The sequence below is a fragment of the Vanellus vanellus genome (assembly GCF_965231255.1).
Source record: "Vanellus vanellus genome assembly, chromosome: 2".
In the NCBI taxonomy this organism is placed as follows: domain Eukaryota; kingdom Metazoa; phylum Chordata; class Aves; order Charadriiformes; family Charadriidae; genus Vanellus; species Vanellus vanellus.
The window spans coordinates 70,705,470-70,727,802 of record NC_138906.1 but is presented as its reverse complement, the minus strand read 5'-3'; the positions used below and the strand labels follow the sequence as shown (position 1 = coordinate 70,727,802).

General features: G+C 42.4%; 2 protein-coding genes across 2 annotated transcripts in view; one reads left to right on the top strand and one right to left on the bottom strand.

Moving 5' to 3' along the window:
- Positions 1 to 691: 691 nt before the first annotated feature.
- TPMT (thiopurine S-methyltransferase) lies at positions 692 to 11,698 on the bottom strand (the record flags this gene model as incomplete). Its single annotated transcript, XM_082499417.1, has 9 exons — positions 11,647 to 11,698; positions 10,908 to 11,069; positions 10,021 to 10,113; positions 8,787 to 8,919; positions 8,252 to 8,304; positions 3,468 to 3,542; positions 2,649 to 2,734; positions 1,596 to 1,640; positions 692 to 807 (listed from the first exon to the last, which is right to left on the bottom strand). Exons 2-9 carry the CDS (start codon positions 11,045 to 11,047, stop codon positions 692 to 694), a joined length of 741 nt encoding a protein of 246 aa, XP_082355543.1. The 5' UTR covers positions 11,048 to 11,069; positions 11,647 to 11,698.
- The window catches only part of KDM1B (lysine demethylase 1B), a gene marked incomplete at its 5' end in the record, with an annotated part of 26,097 nt that continues 14,992 nt past the window's right edge, over positions 11,229 to 22,333 (top strand). Inside the window, 10 exon segments of the mRNA XM_082499180.1 lie at positions 11,229 to 11,326; positions 11,860 to 12,040; positions 12,042 to 12,046; positions 14,678 to 14,780; positions 15,385 to 15,509; positions 17,372 to 17,461; positions 18,250 to 18,361; positions 19,114 to 19,230; positions 20,234 to 20,272; positions 21,368 to 21,572. Of these exon segments, the coding sequence (XP_082355306.1) occupies positions 11,229 to 11,326; positions 11,860 to 12,040; positions 12,042 to 12,046; positions 14,678 to 14,780; positions 15,385 to 15,509; positions 17,372 to 17,461; positions 18,250 to 18,361; positions 19,114 to 19,230; positions 20,234 to 20,272; positions 21,368 to 21,572 (1,075 nt within the window).

Here is a 22,333-nt window from a genome sequence, read left to right as displayed (position 1 = left end):
TCCATCCTCCTTCAACCCACCCTTTAGATACTTGTAAGCATTAATAAGGTCTCCCCTCAGCCTTCTCTTCTCCAGGCTAAAGAGGCCCAGCTCTCTCAGCCTTTCCTCATAAGGCAGATGCTCCAAGCCCTTAATCATCTTAGTTGCTCTTCGCTGGACTCGCTCCAGCAGTTCCCTGTCCCTCTTGAACTGGGGAGCCCAAAACTGGACACAGTATTCCAGTTGTGGCCTCACCAGTGCAGAGTAGAGGGGGAGAATGACCTCCCTCGACCTACTGGCCACACTCTTCCCTATGCAGCCCAGGATTCCATTGGCCTTTTTGTCAACAAGGGCACATTGCTGGGCCATGGATAATTTACTGTCTACCACAACCCCCAGATCCTTCTCCTCCAAGCTACTTCCCAGCAGGTCCGCCCCTAACCTGTACTGGTGCCTAGCATTCTTCCTCCCCAGGTGCAGGACCTTGCACTTGCTTTTGTTGAACCTCATTAGGTTCTTCTCTGCCCAGCTCTCCAGCCTGTCCAGGTCACGCTGGATGGCAGCACGGCCCTCTGGGGTGTCAGCCATGTCCCACGGGTGTTTTTCTGTATGCTGAAGCCCGCTTTAAGAGTGCCCCAAAACGTGATTTGTTTTAAAAGGTGAGATAAAAACAAAAGCAAGATGGGAGGTAAATTATTTTAATTCGTTTTAATCAAGCTACAAACTTTAGTATGTATAGCACCTCCAGAAAATAATCTAGTCCCCATTGCCTGTGTTTGTCTGAGAAGTCATCGAGTTTTTGAAGACACTTAATTTCACAGTGGTTGCCTGAAAAGGAGGAAAGAGTAGCAAATTACTGAATAATTAGTCACTGAAAAATGCAAACTGTCAGGAAAAAAAAATCTTATCCACAGATTTCCTCACAGTCCCTAACACACTGACACCAATGCACTGGGGAAAACTTATCTGTCCCTTTTGCACTGGGATGCAACTGTCCATGCCAATGACTCACTGCACACAGACACTGCAGGGTGCTCAGACAGTTGTACATTTAAAAGTAGTGCAATATCAAATCATATCAGGAGGAACTTTTACAATTAAATTCCCACCATAATTCCGAGTTTCATTATTTTGATGGATTTGAGCTGTACATTCAGCATTTTCTTTGCGTGGCATGTTACTTTCCTTCTTAGACTACAGAAGTACAGCAGAAACTGTAGAACTGGTATGCAAAGGCCTTCTGTTAAAACCAGGGTAGATGGTGATGAGGTGCAGAGAAAGACAAAATGATCAAATGGGACTAAGACTGCAGCTGCAAGATCACTGCATGCAGCAGTATGAATCCTGGGAGAAGGAAAAGATGCCAAGGGGAGGAAAGATACAGTATCTGTCTCTCGGGTTTTCTTCATGTCTTTTGAAGAGCTGAGAATTTTCCTTTACAGCAAAATCCCTGTGGCTAAATGGTATTTATTTTCCCCATTATTTTTCCATGACTCCACCCCTTAGATGAGAAGCAAATGTCTCTCTATCACTTGTCACAGGGCGAGGTAGAAGCATATAAACATGTTCATGTGTTTTGGAAGAAATTCTGACGAGTTAGCTGAAATATTACTTACCAAACAAGCTCTTAATTTCAGATTCAGGAACATAAAACGGCGGGCCTGAAAGAAAATGGGTGAAGCTAATCAGAGAGAAGGCACGGGATGGAGACAAACATTTACACTGCAGCAGGAGAGCCAGCCCCATCACTCACAGCACCTGGCCCACCATCACGCCCCAGTGTGTAGCACCACCTGCAGGAACCAGAAAACACCATCCCCGAGAACTCGTGGCATCCTTGGTGGGCCACCAAACAGCTTCAGGTGTTCGCTGCTGCATCATTTCCAGGCTGCAGCCAGGGTAGCCACGTTGTCAGAAGTCATGAACGTGCCGTGGATACAACCACTCTCAGTGCACTGCGTGAATCCAGCCAACAATTTCGTTATACTACAATGGCATAATTAAAGCTAAAAGCTGAATAATGTGAGAGGAAGAGCAATGAATTAAACTACTATAGCTTATGACAACAAGACCTGTTTTTTCAGTGATAATTATACTGAAGAGCCCAAAAGCAGCAAGAAATCTCTTTCTTTTGAGTATTAATACGAATTTTTTTTTAAAAGTACCTCAGACTTTGGTATGTAAAAAAAGTTATAAAATAACTTAAAATTATAAAATAAAATACTTTATGATTTTAAAGAATTTCACCTCTTCTAAGCATATTCAGACCATGGGAGAGAGTCACAAGATGGGGAACATGTTGGGTTGCAAGTATTGGGTAACAGAGCAAAGCCAATGTTCTTGGGAGCGCTTCAAGCTCCCTAGGCTAGACAGGATGTTACGCTAAGTGTTCACTCTTCCAGCTTCATTGTCATAGCCACACTTCCAGTTTCATTTCTTTGTTAATATACCGTGTCTGTCCTCCACTTACTCTTAGCATGTCTGAATGCTAGAGAGAAAGCAAATTTAGTCTCAAGCTTGGTCAACATCTAACATTTTTAACACACAGTTTGTATTGGTGTGATCAGATGACAAAGCTATGGCTGATAAAAAACCTGGGTAAGACACTAATATATCTACCACATCTATATACATTTTGTGTTAAAGCATGAACAGTGCAAAGTTCTCACCTTTGTGTTTGTTTGGATCATATGAAACCGTAACGAGGAGATAAGAAGAATTTTTCTCCATTAGGGTGATCATCAAACTGACATAGCTAAAAGAACAAAGTCATACTTTATTATTTTGGAACTGTACGGACATTCAAGCATAGCATTTGAAACATTCAACAAAAGAGGTAATGTATTTCTGTGCAGAGACAACTTGAACTGCACAGAAACTAAGCAAAGCTTAGTTTGAATTTCATGAACATGAAATTCATGCTACACGTGAAACACCTCAAATAAAGGTGACTTTACTCCTCATAAAAAAGCATTTATCTTTTTTTGCATATTCATCTCAAAACTAACAGACAAAACATAGTATTCATCTACCACAGTCTAGAATACCACACGCAAAACAGTACCGATCTTTTAAAATCATTCAAGATTATGTATCAAAATAAAAATCCTAGGCTAGGGTCAAACTACATTTGGGTTGGCTATAGGCAAGAACAAAAAATTGGAATAAAGGGAAGTGAGGGCAAAAAGAACAGAGAGGAGAAGCAGGTGGGGTGAAAAGGAAATAATAAAATTCAGATGAGACTTGCAGCTCTGCTTCTGCTGGGCTGCAACAAACCACATATTTTCCCACCAAGAGGCATGGTGGCTTCCTGAAGGAAGCTCACAAATTTAGAGTACAGCACTCTGCAACTGCAGCTCATGCTTGTGGTAGAGAAGAACTTGCGTAGGTTACCCCTTTAAATGAAAGAGGACTCCTCGACAAGTGGCAGGAGGAAAAACATGTGTCACTGCATACATTAAAGACAATAACAAAGAAAATTTACTAACCGTTGTCTGTCACAGGGATTCACAGCTACCAGAGCTCCTCTGTCCCAAACCCCATCAAACTTGCCAACTATTGAGCTACAGGGAGATGAGGAAAAGGCTTAAAAATACAAAAAAGGCACCTTCATCTTTATTCATATACCTCTGTGAAGACACAAGGATTCTCCAGCTAGCTGTGCAGATTCCCCACTACCTTTTCGTTATGGTCCGGCATTTCTGTGATCCAAACCAATATGATCTGGAACCAAAGAAAACCCCCTGGTACACGGCCGGGCCGCGATAGCAAAGACGTGCTGGAATCGTTCAGCATTTTGCCTTCGTTAGGGTGTGCTGAGACAAGGCGGGGAGGAAGCTTAAACACAACTGGGCTACAAATCTGGGGTTTTGGCAATCATGCCCTGCCGTGACCCTTGAGGCTGTGCTAACATGCACTCAGCACGTCAATAGTTCTGGTCCACCTTCTAAAACTCACGCATGATTTCCAACATAAGTTACGGAAGGTGCCCCCTTGCTTTACTATCACTGAACTCAGCACACCCAGTAATTTTAGACACCTCAATTCCCAGCTACATGCCCAGGACAGTAAGTGTCAGCTTGCAATTTGTTTAATGTTAGAAAAGCCAAGTTACACTGCTGCTTGCCCCAGTCTACCACTGCCACAGACATTATTTTTGCTCCTGGATATGCTGGCAGGTGGCTTCAGTGACCACCCAAATCCCGCAAATGGCCAAGACTACTAGGAAGTGCCTTTATTGATGGATTGTAAGAGCGGTCAGGATGAAACTAGAGATGAGGATATTTGGGGGGGGAGGGAAGAGCCTTGTTTCTGATAATTATTAAAACAAGAGTTGAGAGAGTAAGGTAGTAAAAACATAAATTGCATGATTTTAAAGAAAGTCTGAAATAAGTTTACTTAGAAAAATATGGGATGCAATTGTGCAATACCTTTCTGGGAGGGTGTCAAAGTCCAATTGTTTCACCTCTTTCTTCACTTCTGTACTGGTTTTGGCTGGGGTAGAGTTACATTTCTTCATAGTAGCTTATATGGGGCTATGATTTGGATTTGTGCTGAAAACAGTGTTGATAACACACCGATGTTTTAGTGACTGCTGAGCAGCGCTTACACAGAATCCAGGCCTTTTCTGCTCCTCACCACACCCCACTTGCAAGTAGGTTGGAGGTGCACAAAAAATTGCGAAGGGACACAGCCAGGACAGCTGACCCCAACTGACCAAAGGGATATTCCAGACTATGTGATGTCATGCTCAGCAATAAAACTCGGGGGTGGGAGATGGACAGGGGGGCTGCTGCTTTGGGGACTGGCTGGGCATCGGTTGATTGGTGGTGGGAAATTGTTTTGATTTCACCACTTTTCTTTCTTGGGTTTTATTTTCCTCTCTCTGCTGTTTTTTTTTCTTACAATTTTTCTTTTAATTTATTTTTAATTATTAAACTGCTTTTACCTCAACCCACAAGTTTCTTTCTCCCTTTTACCCTTCTGATTGTCCCTGCCATCCCACCAGCGGGCGTGGAATGGGCAAGCGGCTGTGTGGTGTTTAGTTGCCAGCTGGGGTTCAACCACCACAACTTCTCCCCGCCTTCTGCTTATTTCATTGCAACAGCATTGCTAAGTCTCTGGCATCTAACCTAGAAGCTGATCCTGTATTTCCCACTCTACTGTGGTGAGACATGATAACACTTTTAAGTCCTGACTTCTTTTAAAGTTTGCCAAGGCTAAGCGTATAATTTAAATAACCAGCCTCTTAAATGAAAGGAGATTTTTAAAGAGACAAGTTAAACATACAATGGGCATGAGGGGGACAAAGCAAAATCTAGTTGGGCAAGTGACAAACTTGATCTGCTGAGGCTTGGAGGCTGTTCTCCTCTGCATAGCTGAGCCTGCTGTGTGACCTTAGGCAAGCTCCTGAAGTTTCTTCCACTTGGTTTTTCTTCCCAACTTTAATCAGGTCTAACTGGAATGGTGGCGGTGACTCCATACAGGTGTTTCACGTAATTTACTCCCCACCGATTTCATCAGGGTATACAGACATCGCAGGCTGCAGGCAGCCTCATGCTGTGGCCTTCCCCCAGTCCTGGTCTCCTGGGTGCCCGGATCTCGGGACCTGCTGAGCATCTGGGTGCTCCCCGCCTGTCTGCGCATCCAGTTGCCTTCTGAGGATAACCAAGCCACGAGGAAAAGGTCAAAAAAGGTACACAGCTCTCTTTCATCCTGACGTGGAGTCAGGATGAAGCTAAGGGGTTAGGAAGCGCTCCTCTTGGGTGTACCTTTCACTATATCACTACCCGATCTTTTAGCCTTACATTATCTCCTGCTATGCATTTATATGGTATGTAGCAAGAGAGATCACAGTGTAGGTACTACACTGTAATAATAAAAATTAACATGTAAAGCAGAAATTCACATATCTGCAGAAATCCCACTGGATTTAAGGAGTAAAGTTGTGAATTTCTATCTTTGCCTAAGTTTAGTAGTTTTAGTTAACGCAATTTTTAATATTTTTTTTTTAAAGTCTTGCAGCCATAATTGTATGAGGAGGTAGAATGGTTGTGTAATATAACTGTTTTACATGTGTCCCAGAGTTTCCACAAAGAGCAGTAATTCCTGTTATTCTTTAACTAGCAGGAGTCTTTGAAATGTCTCATTCTGACAAAGGTCACGAGCACATCTGAGTTCTCCTCTAATGAATGCTAGGCTAATGGAGATCAAAAGGATTTGTTTGCAGGCCAGCCTCAGCAAGAGAGAAATAAGTTTAATTTCCATAATTGCTGGATAATTAATCAAATTGTCTGTACATAGAAACTAGAAGAGTGTGTGCATTTTTCTAGTCACAGGCATCTGCTGACTGCTATAGGGAATACAGCTCATACTGGCACCATAACTGTACCCAGAACAGAACAATGCGCTCAGAACATGTATCTGCCAATTTATTTTGTGGATGACAAACTATGTACTGGACCCACTAATATGCATGGGAAATGTCATCACTTACTTATTTTTGGTTTATTCCAGAGTATTATTCCATCATGTTATGATGGAAGTTACAGATTTTACCACGCTACTTGCTACAAAACTTAGAGCTCAAATTTTTCAAAAATTGCTGACAAGAAGCTTAAGCAATCCCTGGGCAATTTGTCAACTCACAGCACGGATTTATAGGGATCTACACAGCAAGTGTAGCTACATGGCAGGGGCAAGGCGGGGAAGGAAACCAGGCAGTATCTACAAAGTCACGTTCATATACAGCCCATCTGTTCCAAAGCCCTCACTTTGCAGGGCTAGTTATATATACATTATTCAAACCAACTGCAGTCAGCTGCACCAGCAGAAGTCTTAGCAACGCTCTATTGTCTAAAAGATTTTGAACTCTAGCGATAAATATTCTTTTTTTTCCAGTTTATGCAGAATAAAAAAAAAAATCATATAGTGAGCACCATATTTTGGTGTCCTAAACTACCTATTACACCTGTATACATAGTAGCTCTAAAAAGCTAAAGATTAAGACTTGACCTCCTCCTTCTTATTGAACAGCCATGAAACAAAACCTCGTTCCTGACAGTTGTTTTTAAGAATAGCAAACAAACACACAAAACTTCACCAAAACCTTACAATCTAGGGAAAATCATGTCTGACTAAGAACTGCAAGAGGAGGGAACTACAGCGCAGGACTCTGGGCACCTTCAGCTTCCTACAAGATGCATTACAAAACCAGAAACAACATTGCTTTCTTGCACGCTCTTCAATCTCCAGCTACCCCAGCACCAGTCTGGGTCTGAGGACATTTTAGGACAGACTTAAATATGCCTGTTACCAACACCACTAGGAAACTTCTGGGGACAAATAAATAAGCCAGACACGTTACTGTCCAAGGCAGACTCTTCTATGCTAGAGGCTGGAGAGAGTCCTAAGTCCTCCTGCAGTCTCTGTACAGCTGGGTAATTTTCAAAATTCCTCCACCAGCTGACACTTGAGCAGAAGGTCAGGTGCAAAGCCACCACAAAATCTGAGAAGCAACGACTGAGGCGACAGAGCACAATGAGTTGAAACATTTTTCAGAGGTCAGCAGTGCGGATTGCGTTGAAGTATTTTGCATTTCCTGTTGTGTCTTTTAACTAAGGACGTATCAGCACTAAAAATCCTTCAAAAGACATTAGTAAGTCAAGCCGTGTTTGTTAAGACACTTGCAGAGTGTTTGCAGTGTTTGACAACATAGTATGTGGTCACATAAACCGGAGTGATGCAATGTACTTTAAACCCATGGAGAAAAGTACGTTAAGTAAAGCATTGGACACGTATAATCAACAGGTACAGCTTACCTATGTATATGTTAATCAATAGTTTGTGGAAAAAATGTATTTAGTGCTTAGTTAAAAGAAAAGCTGTCTAAGAAGACACCTCTGGTATATTCTCTTCACTTTTACTAAGCTACTAAATAAGAGATTGTGCTACAGTTTTTGCTTTGTAGAATCCATCAACAATATTAAACCTAATTTGTTTTTACTGTAAAAGCAAACCAAGTTTTCTATAATTTTCATAGGATGGCTTAGAACAAGAAGCCCATTTAAAGATATTTAGTTGGCATCCTTCTCTAATGGTCAACAGTTAATTTTTGTTGGAGATTAGCTATTCACATTTCTCATTCAGGTTAATAAGAGTTTTCTTGAGAAGACCTGTTTCAAATCTTTATGGCCGATTCAAATAAAATAATATGACAATATTAATACATCTTTGATTACAGAAAATTGTAGAGCATGCTGTGTATTCCTACCTGGACAAATCATAAATACTGCAGCAGTACAGAGAAATGTTCCCAGAGGTATTCTACAATGAAAAGCAGAGGAAACAATACTTATCAGCAAACTATCCCTAAATATACGCTTGTAAATGTATATTTATACTTTATACCTTAAAATACACACATGTGCTATTTTTAAAAATATACTTAAGTGTAATAGGGAAAACTCGTGAGGAACATTTTTAGTTTTTCTTTACTGAGGTACCTCTTCCGATCCCCTCTAGAGAGGTTCCGATCTATCAAGGCATGCAACTATCCAATTTTCAAATACATTTACTTTACATTCAGGTGATTCAATGTCATAAGAAAATAAGGCCAAAGTAATAAGCTCAAAAGAAGAAGTTCTCAGTCCAAAATTACAACTCAGAGCTTCCTTTCACACCTCATCAGGAGAGGTGAATGATTACCAGTGGGACAGAGGCGTAAAAGCAGAATGACTTGTTTGCTCAGTTGTGCCGGTATTGCGTGATCAACCACACCAGATCATTCGACAACGCAGGAAACATACCCGCAACTTTTTTGCTCCTGGAATCTCTGGGACTGGCTCCTCGCGATAAGGCAGACTGTGTTCTACAAAAAATTCCTTCAGTGCTTGCTCGCTGACCTCCACACCAACCACGCTGTGTCCCATGTCCGCCAGCCTGCCGGCAGCAGAGCGAGGAGACGAGTTTACGTGAGGCCCACAGGTTGGGCCTTACCAAACGCGTATCTCCCATGCAGCATTTATTCATTAGAGAAACCCTGGCTGTAGGACACGCTGGGATGTCTAATCCTGACTTTCCGGAGCATTCACATTCTACTGAACGCCTCCCCTCCACGATCTGAGCTTAAATTGGCACCACTCAGTGTACAGTTGATGGAGGGCTTTATTTAGATTCAACGGATTATTCATTTATTTCTATGAACTCCATGAAAACAAAGGTGATTACACGGAGAAAACCGTCCGTTTCGGTTGACAGAAGTAGGTTCTGCCCTGAACTGCAGCGGCTGAGGCCGCGGAGGTGCCCCCAGCTGCCCCCGCGGGGCGGCAGTACCAGGCAGCAGTCTGCCGTACCCTCCTTGCTGCTGCTGCAGCTCCACGCAAGGGCAACGTGCGTCAGAGCCTGCGGTCAGCCTGGTCAGGGGGTTACCATGATAAAAGCCGGTAACTGCGACTAACTCGATTCCTTGAGGATGCAGTTCAGTCAGGGTTGGTTTTTTTTTTTTTTTTTTTCTGTGTGACCCCTCCAAGAAGAAACACTGGCTTATACAGCTCCTAGTGATAAATACAACCCATCTAAAAAAGTAAAACTAAAATAATAAACGTAAAAAAGAGGAAGTTATATTTAACCCAAACCATTTAAGTTCCCAGTGTGACATGCTACATGACCCCTTGAGAATGTGCTCTGGCACAACCGACCTCATTGCGGGCAATTTAAGGCGGCATTGCCACCAAAAGATGCAGTGGTAAGGGTATAGCCTCAGTCGCTCTGTCCATCACAAATTCAGCATTCCCCAAGCTGAGCTCGGGACAAGCAGGAGGACTTTCAGGTTAGTCCTTATCCATCCCATTTATGCTCCTATACAAAATGCCAGGAAATGAAACCAAACTTCCTCCTCCCTTCAGCCTCCAGTGACGCTGCTCTCCTACCAGCAGAGATGCGGCACATTTCCATTGGCCAATGTAAGGTTGGGAATTCCCCTTCTCCCTCCCTCCCTCCCCACATCAAATAAGATTTTTGCTCTTATAATCCACGCTTTACCATTTCATCTCTACTGCTTTACCACAAAGTGGGAAAAAAATCCTCAGTTCGCTCCTGCCATTTAAAAGAACGTCCAGATACTTGTGTAGGAGCCTGCAGAAGAACAGAGATGTTTTACTTCACACTGCGAGTATTTGTGCCGGCACACTAAAAGCCAAGCGCTGCATCCTATGCCAGGTAACACAAACTCCATGATGGAACACAGGTTCTTAGTTCAACCTGCTTGGTACCATTAGAAATAAAAACATAAAAGAAAACCATTCTCTTTCCATTTACTTAGAAAGAAAGTAAATTTAATTTCTGTGAGAAAATAACACATATTTCTCTTTGTTCTGTTTTCTGTTTGTCCTGTCAAGTAAACAAACCAAACAACCCACCTCTAAGAGGGCCACAATAGACAACTTAGAATGATTATTAAACTTCTGTATCAATCAAATCACTTATACACGTCTTAAATGTAACCTTCCTTGGTTGCAAGACTATACAATTAGGTTTTCTCTCCTAGGCCCCTGTCTTCCAGTGCACAGTAATTGCTCCCATGCCCTCTGCATATTGTTTTAGGCCCCAGTTTCATAGCTTACGAACAGCAGCGCAGAGCTTCTGCATCAGAAAATTTAAGATTTTTAGTCAAGTTATCCAAGCTTTATAGTTTAAAACCCGGTTTAAAAGTTCTAAATTCAATCCAATCCTCTCTTTTCTCTGCCCTTTTTTTGACAAATGTAGGCCACAAAAATATTTATTTTATTTTCAAGCTGCGTAAAAGATTTTTCCTTTTGTAAATGCTCCATTTTCTGCATTTTCTGTTAAAGAGTTTTTTGGCGGAGTCAAGGCATTCACCTCACAGTGTTTTTTTAAAACAGCTTAGGCAGAAGGGTAAAGTCACGTACGGATGCCCTTGTTCCTTGTGAAATCCAATGTTACCCATTTCCCATTTTCGCAGCCATTCCTCCTCAGTCACCACTCTGTCTTTCTGTGACCCGATCTCAGTGCCTTCCGGGACCCCACACGCATCTGCTGAGCCGTCCATCGTTCCCAGGCAGCGCTGGCAGCTGTGGAAAAAGAGGGAAGAATTTACCCCCACCCAACGAATAGTTTGGAACTGCCTCTTACTTCCTAGAATCAAATAAAAATCTAGTACAGTTTAAGAGATTATACTTTAACGACTATTTAAATGTAGCTGTACTGAAAGTCAGAGGAGACTCTTTGCTATGGGTGGCTTCGCCCAAACCTTCCTCCACCCCCCCCCACCCCCCCCCGAGGTGAAGCCTCCTCAAACGCACCCAGTGGAAACGCTGCGGAAACGCCGGTGACCTCCCGTTTAGTACACATCTGGAAGCCACCCAGAGGCTGCCCGGCCCCATTGCCCCGGGGGACACGGACGGACGGACACACAGACACAGCACACACGGGCGCAACCCGCGGGCCCAAGCCGGTAAGTCAGCCAGGTGGATGCCGACACTTCTCCCGGTCTCGCGTGAAACCCGTGGGCAGACCTCGGGGGCGAGAAGGGGCTCGGGGCGAAGGGGACCCGGAAGGACCCGGCGGGGCTTAACACCCCCCCTCCCCTCTCCCCCCCTCTCCCTTACCGCTCGCCCCCCCCCCCCCAGCCCCGGCGGCGGCGGGTACCTGCGCGGCGGCGGGTCCCTCGGGGGTCTGCAGGGACGGGGCGGCGCCTCCCCGTTCCTCCCCCCCCCCCCCCCCCCTTCGCTACGCACCGCGGAGAGCGGAAGCGGCGGCAGGAGGAGGCGGGCTGAGGGTGCACGGCACCGGGGAGGAGGAGGAGGAGGAGGATGGCGGTGGGGATGGCGGCGGTGAGTGACCCCCTTCTCCCGGTTGCAGCGCCCGCCGGGGGGGCCGCCGACCCCCTTATCCCCGGGCGGCGGGGCAGGTGCGATCGCTGCCCCCGTCCTCACCTCCCTTCCTTCCTCCTTCTTTCCCCCTTTTCTCCCCCGCTGCAGTTCTAGCAGGAGGCGGCGCGGACACGCGTGAATGTGGTCTCCGGTCCCCGAGTGACCCGGCCCCCGAGGTGAGTGCCAGGCGGCTCCCCCTGGGGGACACCCCCCTCCCCCCCGGGGGCTCCTCCGGCTCCTCTCCGGTGACATCCCCTCCGGGGACAGCCCCTCCCGCGGGGACTCCCCCTCGGGACCCCGCTCCCGCCGTCCCCGCCCGCCAGCTGTCACAGCCGCGGCCCCCGCTGAGCGCCGGCCCGGCGACAGCCAGACCCGGGGCGGGGGGGGACGGGGGCGGACGGGACGGACGTGGGGGGCGGGCGGCTGTCAGCCTCGGCCGGCGGGGGCTGAGTTGTGGAGGTGTGTGCGCACCCCCAGGTCCCAGCTCCCCTTCTTTATCCGGCTGCTCTCTGTATCCTCCTTCTCTGTCAGCGTGTGTGCCGGTTTCTTTTTTTTTTTTTTTTTTTAAATTTATTTTTTTTTTTCCCCCCAAAGACAAACTTGCTGTCAACTGTCCAGGTAAACCCCACAAAGCTTTCCCATATAGGCCGCACACGTTACCGACGGATGAAATGTTATAGAATGTGACAGCGTATTACGCACCTCTCTCTCTCTCTCTCTCTCTCCTTTTAAAGGGCTTATTTTCTCAGCCAATAAGATGAGGTTTCTAGGATGCAGAGTCATGTAAAGCTTAGTAAAGTAAGCGATGTTTGCTTGTTCTTTAAAAATTTGTGGGGTTTGGGGGTGGGTGGGGAGTGGTGTTTGTTTTGGGAGGGGAAGTGGTGACAAAGTGGCATCCGACTGGAAGCAATGGCCTCGCTTGCAGTTTTATGCATAAGCTGATCTCTTTCTCCCCACCTCCCTCCCGTAGTGCTTACAGCAAAAAATATGTTTGTGATTCTGTACGACTGGCCTCTGCCTTTTGAAACGGGAGGCCTCTCTAAATCCTAAATATTTCTGCCGGCCTTCTTAGTAAACGATAACTGCCGCCTTTTCTTTTTCTAACCCCACATACGCGATAGAACAGCCGCGTGTCCTTTTACCTTCTTGGATGAAGGGCCTGGCAGCGGCAGCGGGCTGTGATCACCTGGTAGTCACCAAAATGAGCCGCCTGGCGCCTTGCTCGGTGCTAAGGTAGTCCATGGCCTCCGACTGTAAAGGCAGCAGCACGTAGGAACGATTATCTCGCGTCAGAAGCTAAGGTGACAGAAAGAGATATTGTTGTGCCACTGATCCTGAAGGAATGCTCCTGGGGGGGGTAAAAAAAGCCACCATTTTCTAGGGCGTTACACAGTAGTTTAGGGAAATCTCATGTAAACGAAACTGGTTGGTTTTTCTTTCTCTACTCTCCAACCTTATGCACAGTGGTAAGTTACGGTGGAGTCATGCTTTTTTTTTTTTTTTTTAGGTAATAAAGATTGACTTGGTTCTTTTTTCCTCCCTCTAGTTATAACTGGGGGGGATTGCATCCAAAAAAGACAGTATTGGGTTGTCTGAACTGATTTTTCACGTAGGTGGATATCATAGTATGATTTTCCTTCCCCTCCCAAATCAATTTCTTCTATCTTGAGAGGAGAATAAAGCACCGATTTACTTGATTTGCATCACCTTCATTTGAAACTTTGTAAAAATGCCCATTCTCTCCTCCTGTTACCTTTACTTTTAGCAGAACAAAACTACTACAGCCGTGTCCATCACTGTCATCTTGAACAAGGAAGATGCAGCCTGGAACAGAGAGAACTGAGAAGTCTCAAATATATTTAAAAAAATATATAATTACAAACCGATCCCTAGTACAACAAGACAACGTTCATGATGCAGTGCTGTAATATAAGGGTTTTATTTCCACTTCCTTTCTGTGTGTGGTGGAGCACATTTAGATGTAATTCTTCCTCTAGGCTCTATTTATTCGTGTTCTACTCCCTGTGAAAAGAATGCCTTTGATAATACCATTTTAAATACGCTTTCATATTTCTGTGGCATGCTTTCTCACACTCTGTGCTTTCCAGCTTATGTGATAAACTGTGGTCTTTTCCGTGTTCCCACCGATGTAGTCAGAGACAGCTATAGAGCTCTCTTGTGGCATAAATCTTTGCTCCTATAGTAAGCTTAACAACAAAGTGTGTAATATTCTGATCACCTATAATTGCAACGCAACTGCAGTTTAGACTTTAAATTCCGACGTACTTTCATAGGAGGGTGTGCAGGTCTTGGAACTGGTTGTTCACCTGGTATTAAACAGTATTAAACAGTACACTGTTTGGAAAAGTGCTTTACAGTGCAAATCTCTTGCTACCAATAAATCGGTAGTTAGCAGGACGAGCGTTTCTCAGAGTGGTATTTCAATGCCTGCATTATGAGCTGATGTCTCTTCACTTTGCCAACCCAAATTCCAGTCCAGGTCTTCACGTAATGCAAATCAGATTATAGAAATCCAGGGTATGCTGATCAGGAACAGCCTGTCAAGATGTGCTCAAGGATCTAATCTTAACTCCGAATTTAGTTTAAAATAGTAGTATCATTCCTTTCCCATAATGCCTCATGCTCATTTTCCTCCTGAATTAATAGTCAAGCTAAACAGATTCTTACCTAGGTAGCTCTGACAAAAGTAGTATTATGAGTGGTTATACTGCCCAGGTGATTAGACAGTGCTGCAAAGTCAAGCAATTTAATTTTTTTTCTTAACTACTGCCGACCTTTTTTTGCAGATCTAATAATACAATGTCAACTGGAAGGGTACGAACGAAAAAAAAGGCATGTTCTTCAGACCAGTCTCCAGACAACCTTCCTCTGAGGAGTTCTGGAAGACAGGTATTTATAATAATTTAAAACCACATGGGTTCATACTCTGATATTTTTTATTTTCTGTTGACAGTTATAAAGAAAGTGGGCTCCATTGTGCATAACTGGACTTATCCAGAGAGAGGGAGAATTGGTTAATTCTGTGAATAAGTAGGCAAAGTGTCTCATTTATCAACAATATTCAGAAAAGACAAATCCTCGATATAACCTGTAAATACTTAAAGCGTTAAAAATACAAATAGAAATAGAATGAATGCATGAGGCTTGACTCATTAGCATGTGATGGAGCTTAAAATATGTTTTACATTGGAAGCTTTGCTTATAATTTCTTCAGTGGCATCAATTATACTAAAGCAAGACATTTTTAGTTTTAAATGATATTTCCAGCCTTACTGTTTGGTGGTTTGGGTTTGTTTTTTTTTTTTTTGTAGAAAAACTGACCTACTTTGACAGCTGTTTCACGCTGCAGCTATTTTACAATGGATACAAAAATTTTCATTACTACCATTTTAACCATTTGATGCTACCCTCAAGCTGCAAAACTGTCTGAATGCCATTTTGTAGAAGATGCATTTGTGTCATTTCTGGTCAGATTTCAGCTATTCTTTATTAGGTGAAGAAGAAAGCGGCTGAAGCAGCAGATGATGATGATGAAGCATCAGAAAAGAAATATAGAAAGTGTGAAAAAGCTGGATGCACTGCAACATGTCCTGTTTGCTTTGCCAGTGCAGCTGAAAGGTTTGTTTCTTTTTATTTGCATTTTCCATGGACTTTCCTAAACTTGCAGCTGAAGTTTACGATTGTAATTATATTCTGGTAAAACCCTTCATTTCTAAACGTAGAGGGAGAATTGAAAGGTACTAATATAAGTCTTAAGATGCCAGGAAAGTGTCACAAGTTATTCCTGCTGTGGATAACTTTCTACTCTGCAAGTTGCTAATTCAGATATAGAATATCTTTAGAATATGCTTATTTATGTTATTAATGGTGTCTTCTGGAACACTTCTTGCTTCTGTGAAACTGAGAGCATATTAGTGTAATCTGAGGAAGCTAAACTTGCTTTCAAGATGGAAAATGAAACCGTCATTTACTGCAGAAAGTCTTTACCACTCTTCCGTTGGAATGCTTTGCAGTCTGAGGTGAGATTCTGACCTTGAGATTTTAGGTCTTGGGAGACAGTCGTACTTATTTCAACTCTTTGTTCTCGAGTTTTTTGTGGCTTTCTGTGTACTTGCATGTGTACTTTTGCATTCTGACCCCGGAGGTACTGAACGCACGATGCTGGCAAGAGGTATCTATAATAAGCAACACGTTAGAACTCATTATGCAGCAGGCAGACTGTAATTACATAGCATGCCTCCCTCCCTGGTTAATTGAGACAAACTTTCCTTGTTTTATTTATTTTCCAATGATATAAAATAATTCTGTGCTTCATTTAGTCACTTATGTGGATTTTTCTTCAGTGGCAGGAGGTCAATGTTTTCTGGATGTTGTCATCGGAAAGCCAAGTGTTTTGGCAGCGGCCTAAGAGACTTGTAGGGGAAATGAGCACCCGAGAGATCACCATTGGTGATACTATGTTTTTTATTAAGGAAACAATAGATACTGCTTAGTCATCTTTTTGAATTGTTATTTTAATATTTTCATTCCCACCCCCCACCTCCCCAAGAACATAGTTTCAACATTATTTATTTGCGATGAGATCATTTCATGGCTAGCTATTTCAGTTAGTAGCTGAAGTCACTGCTTTATACCTTGTGCTTTTTACCTCGTGCATTTATCTGGAACCGTTTCATTGAGTTTAATGAGAGTTCTATAAGTGAAGAGCGATTACTTTGTCTGAAGAATATAATCTTTGCTAATGGATATTTCTGTCTAAGAGTAATAAAGAATAAATGCCCAGAATGTGTAACTGCTTCCTCAGGGTTTTCTCCCATTGGGTTAAAATCGCAGTCAGCTCAGTCACGTGAAAAAAATAGGCAACATCTGTTTTGCGTTCAGATTTGCCTTTATAGTTTTGTCAGTTGTTCTGGGGATGGGATGTTGTAATGATTTATGAATCAACTGATCATGCGTACAAGAAAAATACTAATTTAAAGGATCCTTCCCACCCCTGCACTAATAACAGGAAAAATGGAACAAAGTAAAGGAACTGTAAGTACCTTTGGAGAGGGACTTCACCTTCATATACATTTGCAAAATGCTTAGTGTGTCACAGCTCATATTGTAAGATCAAATGCATTTAATGTTCAGGAAACGTCTGCTTTAAGTGTACTAAAGACCAGCTCAGTTGACCATTGTTAGCGGGAGGTTGCTGGAATCCAGACCAACTATAAAAACTGCGCATTGTGTACGTTTTGCCTCCTTTGCATCTGGTGTTGCTTAGTTTGGAAACTGGAAATGTTTAAGACAATTGAAAGGATCTTATTGTTATTTGTATGACTGTAGAGCCTTGTGCAAGTCAGCCTTCGTGAATGTCACATAAAGCCCTGGCTCATCCTGAATATTTTGTTCACAGTCTAGAATGTGCTACTGTCAATAGATTCTATTTAGAATTCTAACTGTACCATAAAACTATTTCTATGTCTCCTGCATTACAGATGTGCTAAAAATGGGTATACGTCTAGATGGTATCATCTTTCCTGTGGGGAACACTTCTGCAACGAATGTTTTGACCACTATTACCGAAGGTAAATTTGTCAATTAAGGTTGGGCCTTTTCAGTGCTTATTAAAATTTAGCAGACATTACAGCTGTTGAAACATCATGTGCAAAGACCTGTCCTCTGTGCTTGCTTTATTCAAAGCGAGGCTTAGATATTGGTGCTAAAACTGCAGGTGTTTTATGGCTTAATCATCAACTTAAAATACAGCAGCATGAACAAAAATGGTTACTGTAGGCAGGCTGGTTTGTGTGTGGTTATTTTGAAGCTTTGGTCCTTTTTTTTAAAAACAACATCAGAGAATTTTAAATAATGAGAACAGTTTTAAGTAAATGTATTTTCTTTTATAAAGCAAGTTCACGTTACAATGTGAGGCCAGGAAATCTTGCCTCTCTGTAACATCGGATCAGTGAGCAGATTTAATGCTTGCGGTTCGGTGACCGTGAAGACTAGTCAAGCTCACAGAGTGCTTTCGGCTCCAAGCTCCTTCCCGTTTGAGTGGGAGTTGAGTCCAGCTCTGCTAAGACCTTTAGGTGATTATATGCTCAGCGGTACCTGTGACTCAGTCCAGACCTTAGATACCGGGAAGTGTGCTCATGATCATCAGGACATAGTGGTCAGGATGCAATTTATTGCTATTTTAAGAACTATGACTTTCTCTTTCTTTTTTTAATAGGAAAAATATAAGACTACTCTACAGCCTTATTTCTCTGTCCTTATAGAAAATGTTTAATTTTAGACTAACTGCTGTTGCTTGAAATGAACTAGATATCCAGTTTTCTAACTGCTTGCCATTTTCTTTTCTCCTTCTTTGTAGCCATAAAGATGGTTATGAGAAATATACTGCCTGGAAAAGGATTTGGACAAGTAATGGTAAAAGTGAGCCCAGTCCAAAAGCATTCATGGCTGATCAACAGCTTCCTTACTGGGTAAGATGGAGGGTGATTTATTTAATAGGGTATATTTCAATGTGATGTTCCGATGTGAGTTTCTGATATTGTATGTTCAAGCAGCAGGTTAGCTGAGGTGTTTGTTTTGGTTTGGTTTGGTTCTTTTTGCGGGGTTTTTCCAGTATTAGAAGACTCTGGAAAAGCTCAAGATAGTAATTCTGATCAGCTCCTTGATTGCTGGAGACCTTCTCCACACCCCACAAAGAACAACATTCTGTTGCTTTTCAGTGAAGCAGCAGCTAATATGTTCAGGTAGAATAAGACTTGGCAGGGAAAAAGAAGTGTGCCAGCTATAGGAAAGTACGAGTGTGAAAGACTTCCAAAACAGATTTTGTATTTCCCTGATAAAGAGAGCAGAAGAAGAGAGACTAGAATGGATGGAAGTTTGTTGTTGGTGGTGTGGTTTGTTTTTCGTTGTTGTTTTTGAAGTGGTGAACAATGTGTTTTTGCAGTAATACTTGCAAAACCCACTGAAGACCACAGTAACTGGGTGGAATTAATTTTGGAGTTAGCTTCTGTGGAGAAATTCAGTCTTACAGGAGATGGGCACAAGGTTTCTGTATACCAACTGTCCTACTTGTGACTTGAGGCTTACATGAGAATGAATTTAACGATTATATTTGACGACTTCCTCACATCTCTCCGCTTTCTAATTGGTTAGTTATGCTTCGTTAATCTTATCTGTAATCAGACACCAACAAGTAAAAACATGTTTGTTTTTTGACTTGTAGGTGCAGTGCACAAAGCCAGACTGTGGTAAATGGCGTCAGCTGACAAAGGAAATCCAGCTGACACCACAAATAGCAAAAACCTACAGATGTGGTATGAAACTGAACAATTCCACCAAGGTAACACAGAAGAGTTTTGCTCATATCGAAATGAACAACAAGTTGATTTTTCTTGTTTGCAGACGTTAATTGCTTCTTGCTTTGCTACTTAATGTGTCTAATGCCAAAACAGTTGCCTGACGGTCTGGAGAGCTGCACAGTGACAGGTCTACACGCTGTTTGGACTTTTTGTTTCCCAAGTGGGAATGTCAAGAAAGAAGTATCTGGAATACTCTTTCTCTGCATAATCAATTGTAAAATCCTTCATTTTGAAACTATGGAAAGTTTATCAGCATGTACAAAATAGACATACACCAAAATGTTTATTTTGGTTTTGTTTGGCCATGCTTCATTATTGAGGAAAACATTTGAATAGCTCAATGGGCTTTTATTAATTGCTAGCAAGTTTGTCATGGGACTTTACATAAAAACTTTCAGCTTTGGCATGAAGATAACTCCTGAAATTTGAAAGAGTCCTTATAGTGCCATAGAATCTATATAGTAAAAAACATAACATGAAAATACTGACCACATGAAAATTAGAAGAGTCAGCATTTCTTCTTGAAACTTTATGATAAAAACCCTCTTAAAATAAATGAGAAACTTTTTTTATAGTCTAGACTAGACTGGAAGAGTCTCTGGAAAATGTGGAATTGTTCCAGATTTTTTCTATAAAATTCCTCCCCCCTCTCTCTCCCCCTTTTTTGTTTCAGTGTTCCACTAAATTTCATGGAATAAAATGTATATCTTAATGTCTGATCAGTAGAAACTATTTAATTTAACAAATAAGAAACATTTTCTGGGGTGTTTGGGCTTTATGGTGTGTTGTGTTTTTAACTGTGCATTTCTCTATTACTTGCTTTTACTAACATAGTCATCTCTGCTACAGAAGGCTAAAACTAATACATTTTTTGTTTGTTTTTTAAATTTAAAGAACTATGCCATGGCCAAATTACTTTGGTTTAGATTTACTTTTTGTTATACAGCTTAAGAATACCTCTGATACCATTCACTTTTCTTTCAGACTGAGGGCTCAGACCAGTGTTCCATGCCTGAGGACTTGGTGAGTAACAGCTGTTCTTTCTCATTTGTCCTAGAATATAAAAGCAATCTTAAAGCACGGCATATTACCTTCCTTTTCTTGGTCCTTTGGCCAATTATGGCAGTATTTATGCATTTTGCTCAGGAAACTGTCCGACACTATTTGCAACAGAGCCTAGGGCTTTCTGCTGTCTCATCTTTTTCCTCTTTTCCCTTACCATGCCAGTTAGCTTTCAGGTGGTTTGTGGTGTCTTTGAGCTGTGGCCTGAGATTCAAGGTTTACTCCTAATTCTCATTTTTGATCAGGCAAAATGGTATTCAGCTGCCAGCTTTCAAATACAATTCCCCATCCTAAAATTTCCCTCTCTTTCAGGTGGTTTCTATCTTTAGTAAAGCTAGTCTCCTCTTTTTGAAGACTGCAAGAGAACATCAGAACATGTTTTCTCTCTCCTCTCCCTCGTAATACAAAATTAGACTTGATGTACGTTGGTGTTGCAGTGGCTTTATGATCATGTAACCCTGTAGTTCAGATTTAGTATGATCTGATGTTCAAAAAGCCAATGTTGGGAAGTGTACCTGCGGCACCTCTATCCCAGGAAACATGTTCAAGCTTTCTTTTGATTCTTGTAGAAGCTTTGTGTTTTTTGTTTCCTTAATGCATGTTCCTTTTGTAAATCAAAGCTGAATCATTAGCATTTGTTAGAGCTTTAGAAGGTCTTCAAGGATAGCAGAATCTAAATTAAATTGATGAGTTAGCGTAGACTTTTCTAGGTTTAGATTTCTGGATGCATAAATGACTGTAAATGACCTGATAAGGCATAGATGTGTTGTCATGGCATGTCTCATCTGTTTGCTTTCCACGGGGCTGTGGAGTTTGTGAAGTTTCAGCTCCATTTCTGAGGAAGAGATTAATGCTACAGGTTTTCTGTGTCAGGCTGAGGAAGGGGAAAGAGGGAGAGAAAATGTCTTCATGACTTGCAATTCTGAGATTGGTACTTCTCGTGCTTTTTGGTCTCAGTATTGGAGGGAGGGGGGGAAATTGGTTCATTTTCCAACGTTTTCAAAGTACTGACGTGTTCTCTTCTCCCCTCTTTCCTTCACTTCTCCGCTTGGCCAGAGAGTGGCTGAAGTTTCAGACCATTGGTGGTACTCCATGCTCATACTCCCTCCTTTGCTGAAAGACAGTGTGGCAGCTCCCTTTCTAGCTGCATATTATCCAGACTGCGTGGGCATGAGTCCATCCTGTACCAGCACTAATCGGTTACCTGGTGAATCCAACCTTGTGAAGTTAGAGCACTTAAAGAGCGTGCCTAATTTGACTGGTAAGGGCCATCTGCAGGGCTCTGTTGCTTAAATAGGTGTGATAAATTCTGTCTTGTAAGTGAGTGTATAAGGCACATAATGCTCCCGGTTCAGAACTACTGGTTCTGTTCTCAGCACTAATACACACTCTCTGTGGGACTGCCTCTGTACTTCTTTGATGCGATTTACTCGTTTGTAAGATAAAGGTAATACATTTCGTATGGCATTTCTTTAGGGAGTAAGCACAGACTGCATAGGCTTTTTGTTCACCGCCTGTCATTTGTGTATAGAAATGGGAAATGAACATGCGGGTACTTAAAGATTGTTTGCATTCTTAAGGAAATTAAGATTTATCAAAACAAAACATGATTCTGCTCGTTTTGATATAGTGGATCTTTGGGCCTTTGGAGAAAAGGATTTGATTTCTTAAGGCACTCGGATTCTGTTTAGATGAATTTTTTGCTAATGGCAGTTCTGAGACTGACAGCCTGGGAGTGTGGATCTGCAGAATAGGTCAGGTATGGAGAAAAGTAATTCAGGATTCCCATACTCATCCTTATTGATATACCTCAATATTAGCTCAGAGAGAGCCCGTAGAATAAAGTTCAGTTTCTGTGTCTTCTTAGCAGGCTTTGCTCTCCGTAGGTGCTGAAAATAAATCTGCTTATCTATTCAACAGATATTTATCTGCTTAATAAACAGAAAACTTCATTACACAGAGCTACCAATACTGCACGTGGAAGATGATTGCTTTTAGTTACTACCTATTCTGGGCAGTATT